The sequence below is a fragment of the Balaenoptera musculus genome, chromosome 17 (assembly GCF_009873245.2).
Source record: "Balaenoptera musculus isolate JJ_BM4_2016_0621 chromosome 17, mBalMus1.pri.v3, whole genome shotgun sequence".
Lineage (NCBI taxonomy): Eukaryota > Metazoa > Chordata > Mammalia > Artiodactyla > Balaenopteridae > Balaenoptera > Balaenoptera musculus.
In genome coordinates this window covers 42,110,060-42,129,522 of record NC_045801.1, presented here as the reverse complement: position 1 = coordinate 42,129,522, position 19,463 = coordinate 42,110,060, and the positions used below count along the sequence as shown (strand labels likewise).

Here is a 19,463-nt window from a genome sequence, read left to right as displayed (position 1 = left end):
AAAAGTGGGATATTTTATAATATCAAACTTGTTTGAGTTATTATTAATTCAACAGACATTTATTAAGTGCTGCCATGTGTAAGGTGCTGATGCAATATAAATATGAGTAAGTTAGTCAGAGTCTGTTTAAAATGAACTCATTAACCAGATAGAGTGAGGGAATTTTAGACTCCTATGTTTGTCTACATTAAATGCGTGGTTTTTGTGCCACTAGGAGGGGCAAAAACTGTGTACAACAAAAACTTTTTAAAGTCTCTAAAAACAAAAAATAAAAGATCATCACATTTTAGAAAACATGACATGACCCTTTTAAACTAGCTGGAAGTTGCTACAATTCCCTATTAAGATTGGGCTAACAGTTACAATCCATGCCAATTGGTAACTACATAATATACATTCTTCAATTATTTATGATAGAGGTCTGATATAGGAAGAAGTTATTTGGCTGGAGTTCCTCAATGCTAAAGACCCATCCCTCCATTTCCCAAACTATCTCAATTCAATAACAGTCTCTCCACACTAAGGAAGAGAATAGTTTTATCTTCATATAGAATCCAACACTACTAATCCAATTCCTATTAATCACATGAAAATGGGAGATAAGAATAAACATAATTTTGAGGCATCTTCAAAAGTCTCTAATTCCAAGATCTCTCATTTCACTTTGATCCATAGTGATGACTGTCTCAAACATCTCTAAGTCTCCAGAAGACTTTCTTTAAACTCTTGAACTCTGTTTCCCACACTTGTTCTTTTCTGGGTATTGTGTAATGACAGTCAATTGAATCTGACTACATTATCACAAGCTATTAGCAATTTCAGCATTACAGCCTTCAGTTTTCTTAGAGTGTTTATTCCTACATTAACAATATTTAAATGCTGTATATCCAATTTATTTAAAAGAAAAACCGCTTGCATTATAGGCAATAACTTGCAAGATTAACTCCAGGTTGATATATTTATTAATGTTATAATTAAGCAACCAAGTCTTATGTTTGGATGTTTTCACTTTGAAAGCCAATTAAAACCTCCATTAATGTTTAAACCAGTGGATTCAACTCCTGCTGGATATGAGAATCATCTGGAAACCTAAAATATATGGATGTCCAGCCCCTCTTCCCACCAACCAGACCAAATAATCAGAGCCTCAGAGGTCAAGGCCTAAGCACTGGAATTTTTTAAAATCACCGTAGGTGATTGTACTTGGGTAGTCAGAGCAAAAACCCACTGTTTATAACCTAATTTGCATTTATCACTACTTGCAACTGAAAGATCATTTTATTACAAACTATACATACTCAAAACCATATATACTATACCTTATGGGTAACAGATGTTCCAGGGTAATTTTGATAATTTTTACCTCTCTAGGTGGCTTTAGAATATAATTTCACTAAATAGGTATAAACAAGTTCTCCAAAAATTTTGCCTCAATCTACCCTAACCAACAACATGGAATGTGTACTGTAATTTTTCTTTTTAAATTTCTCTAAACACTAAGCATAATAGTGAATATATAGCATTTGTTCAATATTTTTATAATAAAAAATTCTATTGCAGATAATTCCATTCAGCCTCAACTCTTGCCTCTTTGTCACTGCCCTTCATATACTACATTCCTGAAACACTGAAGTAGTTTTGCCTTTGAACCTGTACATATGCCTTGCCCCTTTCTCATCCCCTACAAAATTATCCATCCTTCAAATATTACCTTAAACAATAACTCCTATGAAGCTATCCGTTAGCCTCGAAGGTCAACTTAAATGGTCCTTCTATATATGCTCGTGTTGTGCTTAGCAAAAATTCTCATTGAAACAATTACCTTAGTGCTTCCTGATTATCAACTACATTGCCCTGTCCCCACTAAACTATAAGCTATATCCATCTTTGAATGCTTACTCCTAGCATAGTGCTTAGCACATAACAGTTACTGAAAGCTATAAACTATGGTGTTTTCAAATGAATGAGTGAACTTGTAGAACAGATTTTATAATTATGGGCCACACTCAGAACTGAACAGTAAGAGACAATGCAAAAAAACCATAATGGTTTTAGGTACTCTGAATTTGTGGGCTAACTTGTACAAATCATGCTGGCAACATTTTATAACGGAAATAATGGTAACCTCCAATTTGGATGTATTAATCTAGGTCATGTCTAGTCATTATCTCCGTGCTATCTTCAAATTTTTTTTAGGTATCATTGATGTTAAATACCATTCCACTCCTAATACCAAAATCTTTTTAACTTTTAATCACTCAGCATTCTGGAAAAAAAAAAAAAAAGATGTAAAACACACCAAGACAAACTGCTTAATCTCACAAAAATGCCAATGTAACTGTATATACCTGGCTGGCCATTTTATTTTTGGAGAAAATGAAACCATGGGATGAGATTCATCTCACTGAGTATACATAAGACTGTCAGACTCACGATTAAGAGATAATTTTATGTTTATGAGATAATTTAGACATGAAAGTCAACTAAGGAACAACTTTATAAAACCCAATTACATTTCAATTTTGTAGCCAGAGATATATATTAATTTTAGACCAAATCATAAACATCAGGTAATATCACAATACCTCTTCCAATGTCTTTGCCTTCCAAATCCTTTAATGTAAATGACTTTCCTTTTACAATAAGAACAGCATCACCTTCCCACTTTTTGTGTTTTTTCTTTGAAGGCTTACACCAAACAACACTGAAATATTTAACTAGGCTATCAGGTTCCTCTTCTTGTCCCTTAGACACTGTTATTTCTTTAGGGGCTAAATGAACTAGAATAAAAAATAAAATAAAAACCACATTATTAAAGATGACTTTAATATTTAAATAGTAAGATCATTCAACAAATAAAAGCACAGGTAAATTAGATTATATTAAGTATTGTTTCATACACATGTTAGCATTTTATAAACTGGGAAATTGCAAATGTCACAGGCTAACATTACCATGAGTACGATGAATGTAAATTTCTTATCATCATACAAACTATGTTGAAGTAAAATAACATAAAAATCACTGGCAACATTTTAAACTCTACTAATTAAAGATAAAATTTCAGCATCCATGGAAAAAGATCTATAATCACATTTTGAATAAATAACTGATTTAATTAACAGTGACATGACGAAATCAAGGAAAAGTAATATAAGATCACAGAGTTCTCTCAGAGAAAAACCTAACAGTAAAGTAGCAATCAGACTAAATTTCATTAAAATTCTCTTGTCTCCTAGTTAGGGAGCAATCAGGTTGGACCACTGATTCTGAGAATTCAGTAGTATATAATCAGGAAATCAAAAGTTTCTTACAAAAGTCTATACTTCTCTTGAAAACATTTCCAATATCACCTTACAAAAACATATCCAAACAATCTAACACAGAAAATTCTCCAGCAATGGGGAAACTAATTTATGGTGATAGAAACCAGAAAGTGGTTGCTGCCTCTACAGTTGGGAAATTGACTGGAAAGAGGCAGGAGAGAAGAACTTGCTCTATTGTCATACTGAGTGAAGTCAGTCAGATAGAGAAAGACAAATATCATATGATATCACTTATATGTGGAATCCAAAAAAGGGGTACAAATGAACTTATCTACAAAACAGAAATAGAGTTACAGATGTAGAAAACAAACTTACCCTTACCAGGGGTAAGGCGGAGGTGGGGGGGGGGGGGGGGATAAATTGGGAGATTGGATTGACACATACACACTACTATATATAAGACAGATAACTAATAAGCACTTACTGTATAGCACAGGGAACTCTACTCAGTACTCTGTAATGGCCTATATGGGAAAAGAATCTAAAAAAGAGTGGATATATGTATATGTATAACTGATTCACTTTGCTGTACACCTGAAACTAACACAACATTGTAAATCAACTATACTCCAATACAAATTTTTAAAAAATAAATAAAAGAACTTGCTCTGAGTGACAGGTACATGCATATATACATTTAGCAAAAATCATCACTGATATTTAAGAGCTATACATTTTATTGCATGTAAATTATAGTTCAACTTAAAAAAGATAAAACATAATAAAATAAGACAAAGAATAACAGCAGTATAGGTTGAAAGGCATGTATATAATATTCTATATAATGGTATCTTTTAGTGTTTTGAAGCAAAAACACTAAAAGTTATCTATTAATTCAAAGTACACTTGACACTAAAGACAAAATCTCCCCTTATTTCTGTCTTATTTTCTCTTTTCCCCTTGGCTGTTACAGTTAAAACATGAGCACTTCCATGAGGAATACAGACCACCCTCATACTGAGCCCTAGCTCTTACTTCTCACCTAACTTGTACACTATATTTTCAATGGCTAGATAAAAGTTATTCCGGCTGAAGAGAGGAAAATCTCATTCCCCCATTACTGAAGAGCTATTCACTATGTCTTTTACCAAATACACACTTGACCCCGGGAAGCTATCAAAACAATAGAATTTACAAAACAAAAACCAAATGATTACTTTATCTTTTAAAATACACCACCTACTTAATGGGACTTCCCTGGTGGCACAGTGGTTAAAAAATCCACCTGCCAATGCAGGGGGCATGGGTTTGATCCCTGGTCCAGGAAGATCTCACATGCCACAGAGCAACTAAGCCAGTGTGCCACAACTACTGAGCCTGCACTCTAGAGCCCACGAGCCACAACTACTGAGCCCACGTGCCACAACTACTGAAGCTCACGTGCCTAGAGCCAATGCTCTGCAACAAGAGAAGCCACCACAATGAGAAGCCCACGCACGACAACAAAGAGTAGCCCCCACTCGTCACAACTAGAGAAAGCCTGTACACAGCAACGAAGACTCAATGCAGCCAAAAATAAAGAAAGAAATAAATAATGTAAAAAATAAATAAATAAAAATAAATTTAAAAACTACACCATCTACTTAAACAGGAAAAGAAAAAGAAAAAACCCTGAGATTAGGAATAAAAAAAAGAATGCCCATTTTCACCAATTCTAATCAATGTTGTCCTGGAAAGTCCTAGCCAATGCAATAAGGCAATAAAAACAAAAAGCATAAAGATCAGAAAGGAAGAAGTAAAACTGTACCCATATGCAGATGATAAAATTGTTTACATAGAAATCCACAGGGAACCTAAAAACAAATGACTTAGAACTAATGAAACAAATTTAGCAGAGTCACAGGATGCCAGGTTCATATGTAAAAATAAATTGTTTTCATAATAGACTAGCAAGAAATAATTGGAAAATAAAATTTTTTAAACTACGTTCACAGTAGCACCCAAAAAAAAAAAAAATTCATGAAATACTTGGGAAAATATGTAACAAACGGCACCTAAGACCTCTATACTGAAAATTAAAGATGTGCTAAAGAAATTAACAAAGATCTAAATAAACAAAGCCTCTATTTCATGGATTGGAAATTTCAATTTTAAGACAGCAATTCTCTCCAAAATGATTTCTATACACAACACAATGCCAATCAAATCCCAGGATGCTTTTGGTAGAAATTAACAAGTTGATTCTAAAATTTATAAGAAAACACAAAGAACCTGAAATAATCAAACTAATTTTTTGAAAGAACAAAGTGAAAGGACTTATCCCATCTAATTTCAAGGTTTACTGTCACGTAACAAGAATGAAGATACTTTGGTACTGGGGAAAAAAAAAAAAGACAGATCAATGCAACAAAATAGTGGCCTCGTGGATGACCAACTGATTTTCAACAAAGCTGGCAAACAAATTCAATGGGAAAAGTCTTTTCAAACAAATGTTATTGAATCAACTGGATATCCACATGGAAAAGATGAACATCAACCATTAACTCACCCTGTACACAAAATTTAACACAAAATGGATCACAGACCTAAATGTAAAATTTAAAACTACAAATTTGTACAAGAAAATGTAGGAGAAGATACTCATAATCTTGAAGTAGGCAAAGGTTTCTTAGAATACAACTGCACAAAACATAAAAAATAAAAAGTATATGTTGAATTTTATCAGAATTTTAAAATTTTGCTTTTTAAAAGATGCTATTAGGAAGACAAAAAAAGGTAAGCCACAGGAGGATAAAAATAATCACAATACATACAAAAGACACAGGACTCGTCACTAAACTAGATAAAGAATTCTTATGGCTCAAAAATAAGGCAAACAAATCAATAGAAAATGAACAAAAAACATGAACAGCTAATTCAGAAAAGAATATATACAAATAGTCAATAAGTACATAAAAAGATGTTTAGGGACTTCCCTAGTGGTCCAGTGGTAAAGAATCCACCTTACAATGCAAGGGACGCACGTTCAATCCCTGTTCAGGGAACTAAGATCTCACATGCCACAGGGCAACTAAGCCCACGTGCCACAACTACTGAGCTCGTACACCTCAACTAGAGGCGGCATGCCACAAACTACAAAGCCCACATGCTCTGGAACCCACGCGCCACAATTACAGAGCCCACCTGCCCTGGAGCCTGTGCATCACAACTAGAGAAGAGAAAAACCCGCACACCACAACTAGAGAGAGGCCCACACACCGCAACTAAGACCCGACACAGCCAAAAAATAAATTAATAAATAATAAATAAATATTTTTTAAAAAAGATGTTTAACATCATTAGTCATCTGGGAAATGCAAATTAAAAACACAAAATATGGACATCCCTGGTGGCACAGTGGTTAAGAATCCTCCTTCCAGTGCAGGGGACATGGGTTCGAGCCCTGGTCCGGGAAGATCTCACATGCCGTGGAGCAACTAAGCCCGTGAGCCACAATTACTGAGCCTGCTCTCTAGAGCCCGTGAGCCACAACTACTGAGCCTGCGTGCCACAACTACTGAAGCCCACACGCCTAGAGCCTGTGCTCCGCAACAAGAGAAGCCACCGCAATGAGAAGCACGCGCACCACAACAAAGAGGAGCCCTCGCTCACCGCAACTACAGAAAGCCTGCGTGCAGCAAAGAAGACCCAATGCAGCCAAAAATAAATAAATAAATAAATTTACAAGATACACTTCACATCCACTAGGATGATAAGTATCAAAAAGATAATAAAAAGTGTGGTGCAGACGTGGAGAAATTGGAATCTTCACACACTGCTGGTGGAATGTAAAATAGTACAGCTACTTTAGAAAACAGATTTGCAATTCTTCAAAAGATTAGAGTTACCATATGACCCAGCAATTCCACTCCTAGGTATATGCTCAAGAGACAGAAAAACACATCCACACAAAAAACTTGTACATGAATGTTTATAGCAGGACTATTCATAATAGCCCAAAGGTAGAAACATCCCAAATATCCATTCAACTGACAAATGAATAAACAAATTGTGGTGCATCACTACAATGTAATATTATTCAGCCATTAAAAGGATTAAAATACCGATACATGCTACAACATGTATAAACCTTGAAAACATTATGCTAAGTGAGAGAAGCCAGTCACCAAAGGACTACACATTACATGATTCCATTTATATGAAATGTCCAGAACAGGGAAATCTATAGAGACAGAAAGTAGTTTAGTGGTTACTTAGGGCTGGGAGGTGAGGGTGAGTTGGGGCGGGGGGGCTGTGGGGGGGACATGGTGGGGTGGGTTGAAAGCTAAAGAGTACAGGATTTCTTTTTTTTTTTAATAAATTTATTTATTTGTTTGTTTATTTATGGCTGTGTTGGGTCTTGTTGTTGTGTGCAGGCTTTTTCTAGTTGCGGCGAGTGGGGGCTACTCTTCGTTATGGTGCGCAGGCTTCTCATTGCAGTGGCTTCTCTTGTTGCGGAGCACGGGCTCTAGGCGCAAGGTCTTCAGTAGTTGTGGCTCGTGGGCTCAGCAGTTGTGGCTCACGGGCTCTAAAGCGCAGGCTCAGTAATTGTGGCACACGGGCTTAGCTGCTCCGCGGCACGTGGGATACTCCTGGACCAGGGCTCGAACCCATGTCCCCTGCATTGGCAGGCGGATTCTTAACCACTGCACCACCAGGAAAGTCCCCAGGATTTATTTTTGAAGTGTTGAAAACATCTTACAATGGTGGTGATAGTTGCACGTAACTGTGAATATACTACTAAAAATTATTAATTATATATTTTATATGGGTGAATTATATGGTATGTGAATTATAAATCAATAAAGTTGTTCAAAACATGAGATAACACCACACACTCACTAAATTGACTAAAATTTTTTAAACTGATTATATTAAGTGTTAACAAAGATGTAGAGTCAATTATAACTTAAAAAAAAAAAGATGTAGAGCACCTAGAAATATCACACACTACTGGAAGGAATGTAAAGTAGTACAATCACTTTGGAAAACAGTTTGGCAGACTCCTAGAAAGTTAAACATACGCCTCCTATAACCAGTCATTCCACTGGAAGGTATTTACCAAAGAGAAAACGTATGACAAAAAAAAAAAAACTTGTACAACTTCAAGCCAGGTAAACCAATCTCCTGAAAGCCTGAAAAACCACTGTCACTACTAGAATTCAGATAATGCGTATGTTCATCATTGGTATTCATGGATTTAGAAAGTGAATCTTGACTATCTCCAAACAATAAATTATCCTCAGAACCATCAAAGTTTTTTTCTGAGAAAACAAATGATTGATATACAGCTGAGACAGCTGTGTTCAGAATTGTTTGGCCCAGTGGCCTCTTATCAGCCCCAGAAAGGACTCTGGATGCTGTAATCCTGAACAGAACAGTCAAGCAGGCAAAGGACTTAAGTGCAGTGGCTGCAGTTTCCGGCTTTCCTCTCATAATGAGGGTGTTTGAACAAAGGGTAATTTTATATACTTCTTTGGGGGAAAACATGTTTCTAATATACCAGGAATTATGATGTAGAGTTTTTTAGCCTCCTCTTTTGATATATTATTGTGAATACATTTCCCATATCATTAAATTAAAAAGTAAAATGGGGCTTCCCTGGTGGCACAGTGGTTGAGAATCTGCCTGCCAATGCAGGAGACGCGGGTTCGAGCCCTGGTCTGGGAAGATCCCACATGCCACGGAGCAAATGGGCCCGTGAGCCACAATTACTGAGCCTGCGCGTCTGGAGCCTGTGCTCTGCAACAAGAGAGGCCGCGATAGTGAGAGGTCCGTGCACCGCGATGAAGAGTGGCCCCCGCTTGCCACAACTAGAGAAAGCCCTCGCACAGAAACGAAGATCCAACACAACCATAAATAAATAAATAAAGCACACCTAGTATAGTGTAATTTAAAAAAAAAAAAAAAGTAAAATGGTGTTTAATATCTGCATAATGACATTACCAATGATATTCCCACCAACCGAGAGGATCCACTTCACTACTATATATCAGCATAATATATTACCTTACCAATTTTTCTCTAACTGTATTTATTTTTTGTTACAATTATCATACAGTAAAACTGACTTTTTCTCTTGCTGTACAGTTTTACAAATTTTAACAGATATAAATTTACTTACACACTACCACAATCAGGATATAGATGTTCTATCACTCCAAAAGACTCTCTCATGCTATTCCTTTTTAGTCACACCCTAACCCTATTCAGTTACTGATCTGTTTTCTACCAATATAGTTTTGTCTTTTTGAGAATGTCGAATAAATGGAAATCATACAGTATACAACCTTTCAAGCTGGTTTCTCCCACTCAGCATAATGTGTTTGAGATTCATCCCAAGTTGCTGCCTGTATCAAGTTTGTTCCTTATTATTGTATGGAATACTGAAAGACAGTTGAGGTGTTTCTAGCTCTTACCTATCACAAATAAAGCTGCTATGAATATTTATGTACAGATTTTTGTGTAAACATTCATCTTTACCAATTTAATAGACAGAAATGGCATTTACTTAACATTATAATTTGAATTTCATTATTAGTGGTGAGAGTTTTTTATATATATTTACCTCTCCTCTTTGCTTGACTCCTCTAATTTCACATTATAAAGGATGCACCTAAAATAAGTTTCATTTCTTTAAACTGAATTTTCAATCTGATCTGAAAACCCTCAACATTCATTCGTCCAACAACTTAGATTGCCCAAAATGTAGTCTAAACCCAAACTCTTATCTTATTACAAAATTTCAGTGAAGTCTATGAGTAGAAAACAGGCATTAAAGAGAACCTGAATTATAAGAAATTATGTCAAAATTAAAGTAAAATATAAAACACTATTAAATTTTAGTATGTTAAAGGCTAATACTTAAAAAGTGTTGGGCTTCCCTGGTGGCGCAGTGGTTGAGGATCCGCCTGCTGAGGCAGGGGACACGGGTTCGAGCCCTGCTCTGGGAGGATCCCACATGCCGCGGAGCAGCTGGGCCCGTGCGCCACGGCTGCTGAGCCTGTGCTCTGGAGCCTGTGCTCCGCAACAAGAGAGGCCGCGATAGTGAGAGGCCCGCGCGCTGCGATAAAGAGCGGCCCCCGCTCGCTGCAACTGGAGAAAGCCTGTGCGCAGCAACGAAGGCCAACGCAGCCAAAAATAAAATAAATAGAAAAATTAATAAAAAAAAAAAAAAATAAAAAAAAAAAAAAAAGTGTTGACTGTGCTAGAAGAATCAAGAATCCATCTACATCTTCTTTAATATAAGGAATTCACTATACCTTCTACTGTAATAAAATTTTAAATAACTTGTGAAATTTTAAATAAGTCCATGTCATTTAAACACTCCTCCCTATCCCTCCCCCCTAAAAAAAAAAAAACTATTATGTTTTGGCAACATGTAGCATTTAACAGATTAAAATGTGCCAGGTGGAAATAAGCCCACTCACTAGAAATTATTAAACATCATTCTGTAACTCAATAAATGATTATGTTTTAGCAACAGGTCCAAAGGTTGAGTCTTTTTATTTCTTAATGAGAATTAGTTTCTCATTAAGATAAACTTAATGAGAGAAACAATGAGGAGGGATAATTAGTGCATTATTTTAGGGGTAATAAAGAGCTCTTAGAAAGATCACTCTTGACTTCCCACTTGCTAAACTCCTTTCCCCACAATAAATCACAGAAGAAGGCCACAGCATGGAAAAATAAAGTTAAAGTTATTCTGTGATGCATTATGTTCAGGGATAAACTAGAACACATGCATAAAAAGGGAACTTATACTGCCTGAAAAAGCTGCCTGCCCCCATGTTTCCACTTCAAGCATCCAAACACCCACTTAACTCCCTCCGTTTCTTCAAATTCCCAGTCACTCCTCAACTTCTCCAATCTGGCTTCCAGTCTGATCCTCCCCCAAAGCTGCCTTGTTAAAGACCACTAAGGAGCTCTTTGTCAATAAATCCACAGGTTACTTTTTAGTCCTGACCAAAATTCTCAAAAAGCATTGGACAATGTTGACCACTTCTATCTTGACATATTGAACTCCATTTTTATACCTGCTAACACACTTCAAATTTTCCTCTTCCTTCTTTGGTTGCTGTGTCTTAAACATCTTTGCCAGTTCTTACTTTTTTGTCTAACCTTTGTTTATTGGAGTTCTTCAGACCTGAGTTCTAGGCCCTCCTCCCCTCACTGTGCACCACTTCTCCTTAAATTAGCTCATCTACTCCCATGGCTTCAATACCTTCCCTGTACTAACTTAAATTTTTTTCTCTAGCCCAGATCATGATTCTAGATCTGTAAGTATACCAGTATATCCAGTTGGATCCACATGAATGTCTCATAAACATCTCAAACTCACCAGGTCCACTTCTCTTCTCTCCAAAAACTGCTCCTCCTTCAGTTTTCCCATTTCTCAGTGAAAGTACTACCACCCTTATTCAAGCCAAAAATTGGAAATCATCCACGACATTCTTCATTTTCTCAGTTCCAGAGCCAATCAACCACAAAATCCAGATGATTCTATCCCCTTCATGGTTCACAAAGCTGTGTACTGTTTGCCTTCTGCATTGTCTCTACTCTTTCCAAGTCATCATCTCTGGTCTGGACTACTGTACCATTATTATAAACAGTTCTGTTGAAGTGTTCTCTTGCCACCTCTACTCCCTAAAGCCATTTTCCATATTTACTATATCTATTTTTAAATGTAAATCTGATCATCCATTTGTCTTAAAGGTATTGAAGAAAACACTACTTCCAGCCAAAGGGCCTTCTCCCTCTGTTCCTCCAACACACTGATCTAAATTAACTTCTACTCAGTTTTCCATACAGTTTAAATTTCCCTGACTGCCAAACTACGTCAAGTTGCATTATTATCTCAGCATTAACTCAGCAATTAATTATGTGACAAATGATTTAATGTAAGCCTTCCCCACTAAACTATAAAGTGTTGAGAGGAAGGTCTCTTTTGATCTTGGTCATCACCATATTCCCATAACAACAGGTAGTTTTCAAAACTGCCATTTTGATTCTAGGTACATTTTTCCTTCATGATTATAAAAATATTAAATTAAAGGAGAATTACCTCATTAGAGAAATGCAAATCAAAACTACAATGAGGTATCACCTCACACCGGTCAGAATGGCCAGCATCAAAAAATCTACAAACAATAAATGCTGGAGAGGGTGTGGAGAAAAGGGAACTCTCTTGCACTGTTGGTGGGAATGTAAATTGATACAGCCACTATGGAGAACAGTATGGAGGTTCCTTAAAAAACTAAAAATAGAACTACCATACGACCCAGCAATCCCACTACTGGGCATATATCCTGAGAAAACCATAATTCAAAAAGAGTCATGTATCAGAATGTTCATTGCAGCTCTATTTACAATAGCCAGGACATGGAAGCAACCTAAGTGTCCATCGACAGATGAATGGATAAAGAAGATGTGGCACATATATATAATGGAATATTACTCAGCCATAAAAAGAAATGAAATTGAGTTATCTATAGTGAGGTGGATGGACCGAGAGTCTGTCATACAGAGTGAAGTTAAGTCAGAAAGAGAAAAACAAATACTACATGCTAACACATATATATGGAATCTAAAAAAAAAATGGTTCTGATGAACCTAGGGGCAGGACAGGAATAAAGATGCAGACGTAGAAAATGGACTTGAGGACATGGGGAGGGGGAAGGGTAAGCTGGGACGAAGTGAGAGAGTAGCATTGACACACACACTACCAAATGTAAAATAGCTAGCTAGTGGGAAGCAGCTGCATAGCACAGGGAGATCAGCTCAGTGCTTTGTGACCACTAGAGGGGTGAGATAGTGAGGGTGGGAGGGAGACGCAAGAGGGAGGGGATATGGGGCTATATGTATATGTATAGCTGATTCACTTTGTTATACAGCAGAAACTAACACAACACTGTAAAACAATTATACTCCAATAAAGATGTTAAAAAAAAAAGAACTACCTTAAAATTAATTTTCATTGAGAAAGTAGCCTTAGAAATTAACTTTGAACCCAGCTGCATCATTGTACATACTGTACATTCAGGATTATTTTCCAGGTAAATGTTATTACAAAGATTTGATTCATCGGTCACTTCTTTATATATAGTATTTTCCTGATTATAACTTTTGCCAACATGAATTTTCTTTTATAACTATAATTTCTACCAAATACAGTTTTGCTAAATCAGATTTTGCCTAAATATTATGAAGATTGTATTACTCCATTAGTTTTTAGTCAAAAAAAAGTTACCAGTTTTTAGGTAAGTTAGTTGTCATGTGTTATTTTTGTTGTTTTACGAACCTTGATTTTTCCAGATAAAGTTTTGAGGGTTTTAGCATTAACGAAAAAGACGGGATGCTTTGATCAGTTTTTTAATTCTAAAAAAATTTGTGATGTGCAATTTTGGACAATTTCAATTAGTTTTCTTTTTACACTATTTCTACCAGTAGCAGTCTCTGTGCACTAAATAAAAGACTGACAATATCCTTCTGCATTTTTCAAATTTGTTCCCGCTTTTTCACTTGGTTATCTAAGAGAAAAGTGCAATTCCTCAGGATTGCTGTTAAAGAGGGGATAAAAAGTGTGTCTTCATCAAAAATGGCTGGGAAAAACATTCCTAGAGTCAAATATCCTGTTATATTCTCAGGAGCTGACTGTTATGCTGTTATGTCCAAACCTTCCCCCACAAAAAAAAAAAAAAAAGCTGACTAGAACAAAAGACAGTAGTTAAATTCTAAGAATCCAGAATTTCTTATAATCACTTTGAAATACCACAATATTCTCAGAATTAGATATATCCTTTCTTTTGCAGAACAGAAGAAAGATAAAAGCATGAACTCGGAAGCCAAGACTGGTTGAGTCTGAATCTTGAGTCTGCCCCTTACTAGCTATGTGACCCTGGACAAGTTACTTACCCCTCTGCCAGTTTATGAATTGCCAAATGAATGTAATACTAATACCTACCTCACAGACTTGTTGCAACCATATTTCATCTAATTAGCTAATATATATAAGATGCTTAGAACAGTACTTGCCATGCAGTAAGTTATCTCTAAATGTGAACTACCGTCATCATCATCTTGCACTAGTCCCTTCCCATTTAGCCTCATTTTAAATGTAGGCTATAGGGCAGGGAAGGGAGAGGGTGAATGACTGCAAAAAAGTAGAATGAAGATAACTGGGAATTAAACATATATGGAACATAACTGCCTTCATCTAGACTACTTGCAATATATAAAATAATGACTAATTTGCTACAACCCAGACTAACCACCACTAACAATTCCACTCTACCTGTAATTTTTGTTTCTGAACTTGGTTCTGATCTATTTCCCCCTTGACCCTGTAATTTACTTCCCAAATAAACACCAAAAACGGTCTTCATAAACAAGAGGCTTGAATGCCTACAGCAAGATTCACAAGGTAAGAAGTGCTTAAAACCATGCTTTGATAAAAGAGGAAGGGGGAGACACTGTCATTTTAATATTAATAGTAGACATTATCATCTTAATGAATGAGTCCTAAGCATAATAACTTTAGGGTTGCATGGTTTAATTATACATTCCATAAACCCAAGCCTTTAATATTCTTTTTTTTTTTAACAATTCTAAATACACACACTGTTTTCAACGGAGCAAAAAAAATTTTAAATGTCTCATATATCATCAAATTCAATAAAAAATGTAAATACTCTTACAGACTGTATTTTTTGAGTTTCAAAATTACCAAAAGCTACCAGAACTTTTAATATGCATTAACATATAACTGCAATATAAATATAAGATTTGAAACATATAGTTTTTATTACACTAAAGAATATACAAACATTAATATACAAATTACTTCAAACTAGTAATCATCCATAGTTTTCTTTAAAACAGAATGAAGGTCAACTAAGTGCAAGTATCATTACGTACAAAATAAACCTAGAAGGTATTTCTTTGCATTAAAGATCATTTTCAGAATGATACTTCATGAGCATGGCAGGGACTATATATACATTTTATCATATTTCTCAGTACTTCATGTCAAAGCATATATGCAATAAGTGGCAATAAGTGCTAAAATAGAAACAAAATCAGTAAAACTATAATATTCCCAGATATCTAAACTATCTGCCCAGCATTTTAAACTCATTTAAATATCAAAAAAAGTTATTCATCAATTTCGATTCTGACATTCCAGTCAATGAACATGCAAAGCTTTATTTAAAAAAATAGTAATCCATACACTATGGAGGGAAGTGTAAAATGGTACAATCACTTTGAGAAAAGGTCTGGCAGTTTCTTAAACAGTTAAACATATATCTTCCTTAATCCAGCATTAAGTCCATGACACATTTATACAATAATATACATAATAGCCAAAATCCGGAAATAGCCCAGAAGTCCGTCAAAAGATAATGGATAAACAAACTGTGGTATATTTATAAAATGGATACTACTCAGCCACAGAAAACAATGAACTACTGATTAGAGGATGGATGAATATTAAAAACATTAAGACGGGTGAAAAAAACAGAAACAAAGGGTCTGTACTACATGATCTCAATTATATTGTGTCATAGAACAAGCAAAACTTATCTATGTTTTATTAAAAATTAGTGGTTTTTTAAAAACCGTGGTTGCCTGAGGTACCAGGGTATTGGTTAGGAAGGGCAGGAGAGAACTTTCTGGGGTGATAACTTTTTAAATCTTGATGGGGGTTTAAGCTACACAGGTGTAGTCATTTGTCAAAACTCATCAAATGGTGCATTTAAGATCTGTGCATTTCACTGTTTGCAAATCTTACCTAAAAAATCATACACACACAAATAAATATTGAACTCCAGTTCATAATGCTCATGCTGAAGTGTTTATGGGTAAAGCATTCTAACTAATTCTGCAACTTATTTTAAAATAAGTTTTCTTAAAAAAAAAAAAATTTATGGATGGATAGACAGATAAATATGTGATAAAGCAAATATAGCAAAACATTAATTGTAGAATGTAGGTGGTAGGCATATGAATGTTTACTATAAAATTCTTTCGTTTCTATACATTTGAAGGATTTCTTAATCTTCGTAACAGAGGTGAATTCACACTCATGAAAGATCTACTAACAAAGTGTAAGTCTAATGATACATCCATTTTAGTTTAAATTGTTTGGGCTAACTTGGGTGGTATTTTTATTTTTATTTATTTATTTACTTTGCTTTCTACTATTTACAAAGGAATGGAAAACTAAAAATAAATTATATAAATTCACATTATAGCTGCTACTTTTAATGAAACTTTAAGAAGATACATTAAAAAATACGGAACCAATTTCTCAAAATTATATACAAGATCTAGCATGACTGCTAATGTTTAATTAGGTTGCATATTTTAAGAATTTACTCTTTTGTATTTGTTCAGTATTGCAACCACATTTCATCTATTTTTAACTATTTACAATCAAAGTCACCATCAAATATTTAATTGATTTTGAGAATTTGTGAATCTTAACATTTGAAAAAAATAAATATATTATGAAATTTAGACATGGTACATTTGGCATCTATTATATCACCTAAAGAAATGTATTTCAATTATGCCTCAACAAAAAAATTTACCTCTATAGTACTGAATTCTTTGTTTTATGGCACACAAAGAGTACACAAATCAGTACAATGTATTACCATGTATTTAAAAGAACATGTATTAACAACGCATTTAACCACTATCATCTACAGTATATATTAATTACAATTTACCACACTTAATTATTTAAACATATCTATTTAAAACTTGACATTACTCTAAAAGAAGGCACATGGAAAATAATTCATATTTCAAACATTTTCATGTAAGTAAAGAGGCAATAGGGTAGAGTGAATCGTTCAAAAATAAAATAACACCAAGTTGATGTCGCATTATACAAAAAAGGAAAATATTTAATTTGAATATTTTTAGAAATCTGGCATTTGTTAGAAATGAAAGAGCTTCATTAACTTTTTCAGAATGCCATTATAAATCATACCTAGGTTTATAACATAACTTGTAAAAAAACAAACATATCCATTTAAGTTCAAATGGATAAGAAAAGACAAGAAGGTGGTAAGAATAACTAGGCACGATCTAAATTACTAATATATTGGATGAAACAGTATTTCTACAGAACCAAGTCTACATTTTAAAAATAAAAACACTCTTTCCTATGTTTTTCCAGCATTACATTTCATAAGTAAACTCACAGCCCCAAATAGTTCTCTATAGTAGGATGTCTGGTGGCTTCAATTGTATTCCATTGGTACTAACAGAATTTGCCATTATATATTCCCCTTAGTGAAACTTGTCCTCAGCAAAAACTGCTAATGTAAGTTGGTAAGTAGTCAAAAACTCAAAAAAGTCTCAATATAGAAAGAAAAAGAAAAAAGCTTTAGCTCAGAATTTCCCTAAGATACTCTGCAAGATAATAATAAACAGCCTCTAAAAAGAGTTCAGTCATCAAACAAGTCTTCTTTACACAGAAATTCCCATAAACTGTACTATGCTAATTATAATTGCATAGGTGGGGAGATGGAGCAATGAAAATGGAGCAGAACCACATTCACTTTAATTTTTGCAGATTAAAATTAAACAAGATTGACTCAGAAAAACTGCTGCAGTAAACTCACTGCAATGAATGTAATTCTGTTGTTTAAAAATATGTAAAATAAGGTTTTTATTCTACTCAGTCCCTACATGCTAACAAATTTGTCACATGACATAAGCAACGAAACAACAATCTTGAACACTGCTGGAGAAAAATACGACTGTAGCAGACTATGTTTACACTACTTTCTGGGTAGCAAAAAAATTTTCAAGGGCAATTTTATATAGTATACATTTTTACCTTCCACACTTATGCTAGAATCTAACCACCAAAAAAGATGTATATTGCACTTTTTTGAACACATAACTTGGCTAAAAACATTTCACAGAATTAATGTTCCACAGAACACACCTGGAAAACTGATTTAGCTGTACAAAGTCAGCATTCAAACTGAACATTCATTAACAATTCTGAGTAGTACCATGCTAAGATTATAACATAAATTACATTTTGTATGGTAATTTGTTTTCAATCATTTCAAAAAGTTAGAGCTTACTACTGTAAAGATTTACTGGAATAATATTGTAAAAACATTACCTCAAATAAGAATTATAAGATTCATTAGACTGAAAGAAAAGTCACAGCACAGATTAAAGAAGATGAAATTGTCAAAAGGATGTATCATACATTCAAGGCATTTTTATAATAAAATATTTAACTCTAATAGCAGATACAAAATGCCAATGAAATTAAGCAGTCAACAAGCTAAAACGGTACCATAGGAGTCCATTTTATTTTTATTCTTTCTATTCCTAGAGTCACAACCTAAATTTCAGATTTAATTTCCCCTCACTACATTGCCCACCCTGAAATGCTGCTATTATGACATTAAGTCAGAGCTCTAGTCATATGTCCCTAGTCAAAAGCCTTCCATGGCTTGCCATTATATATTCACATTCGATTCCTTAAAAACAGCATTTAATGTAATCCATAGTGTGGCACCAACCAGCTTCCAACTTCCAAATTGATATCCCTCAATTTACCTTCACCCACTCTTCAACAAAAATTTTTGAAAATCTAACATGATTTAGGCACCATGTTAGCTTTCAAAATACTCTATTCCAGTGGTTCTCGGAGTGGTTTTTTAGCTTGCATCAGAATCTCTAGAGAACTTATTAAAACACATTGCTGTACTCTACCCCTCAAGTTGCTGATCCGAAAGGAATGGATTTACATATCTCACAAGTTCTCGAGATGCTGATGCTGCTGGTCAGGATCTACTCTTGGTGAACCACTGCTCTACACCACAGGCCATGAGCCGAAAGCCCACTGGCTGAATGAGGCCCACTCACATGTTTTGTCTATTTATTATTTTAAATATTTTTAATTATTTGCAAATGTTTTAAAAATAAACATTTCTCATAAAAATGCAGATTTCTGGCTCATTTCTGCATGTAAAAATTCTGCTGGAGCTCAAGGGTAGCTACCCCAGTTAGTCAAGGTATATGTCCTTGCCCAGATTATCACAGCCCTAAGTGGCCCTCTCTATGCTCACTTAAAATCACTTAAAAATCACCTGGCTTAGCACTGTATTTGTGCTTATA

At 34.8% G+C, this 19,463-nt stretch overlaps 1 protein-coding gene across 3 annotated transcripts in view; it reads right to left on the bottom strand.

The window, feature by feature from the left end:
• Positions 1-19,463, bottom strand: part of RAD54B (RAD54 homolog B) — a 103,269-nt gene that overhangs the window by 35,859 nt on the left and 47,947 nt on the right. For all 3 annotated transcript variants that reach the window (XM_036830965.1, XM_036830964.1, XM_036830966.1), the window contains one exon: positions 2,586-2,780. In XM_036830965.1, the coding sequence (XP_036686860.1) occupies positions 2,586-2,780 (195 nt within the window). The remainder of the gene's footprint in view (positions 1-2,585; positions 2,781-19,463) is intronic.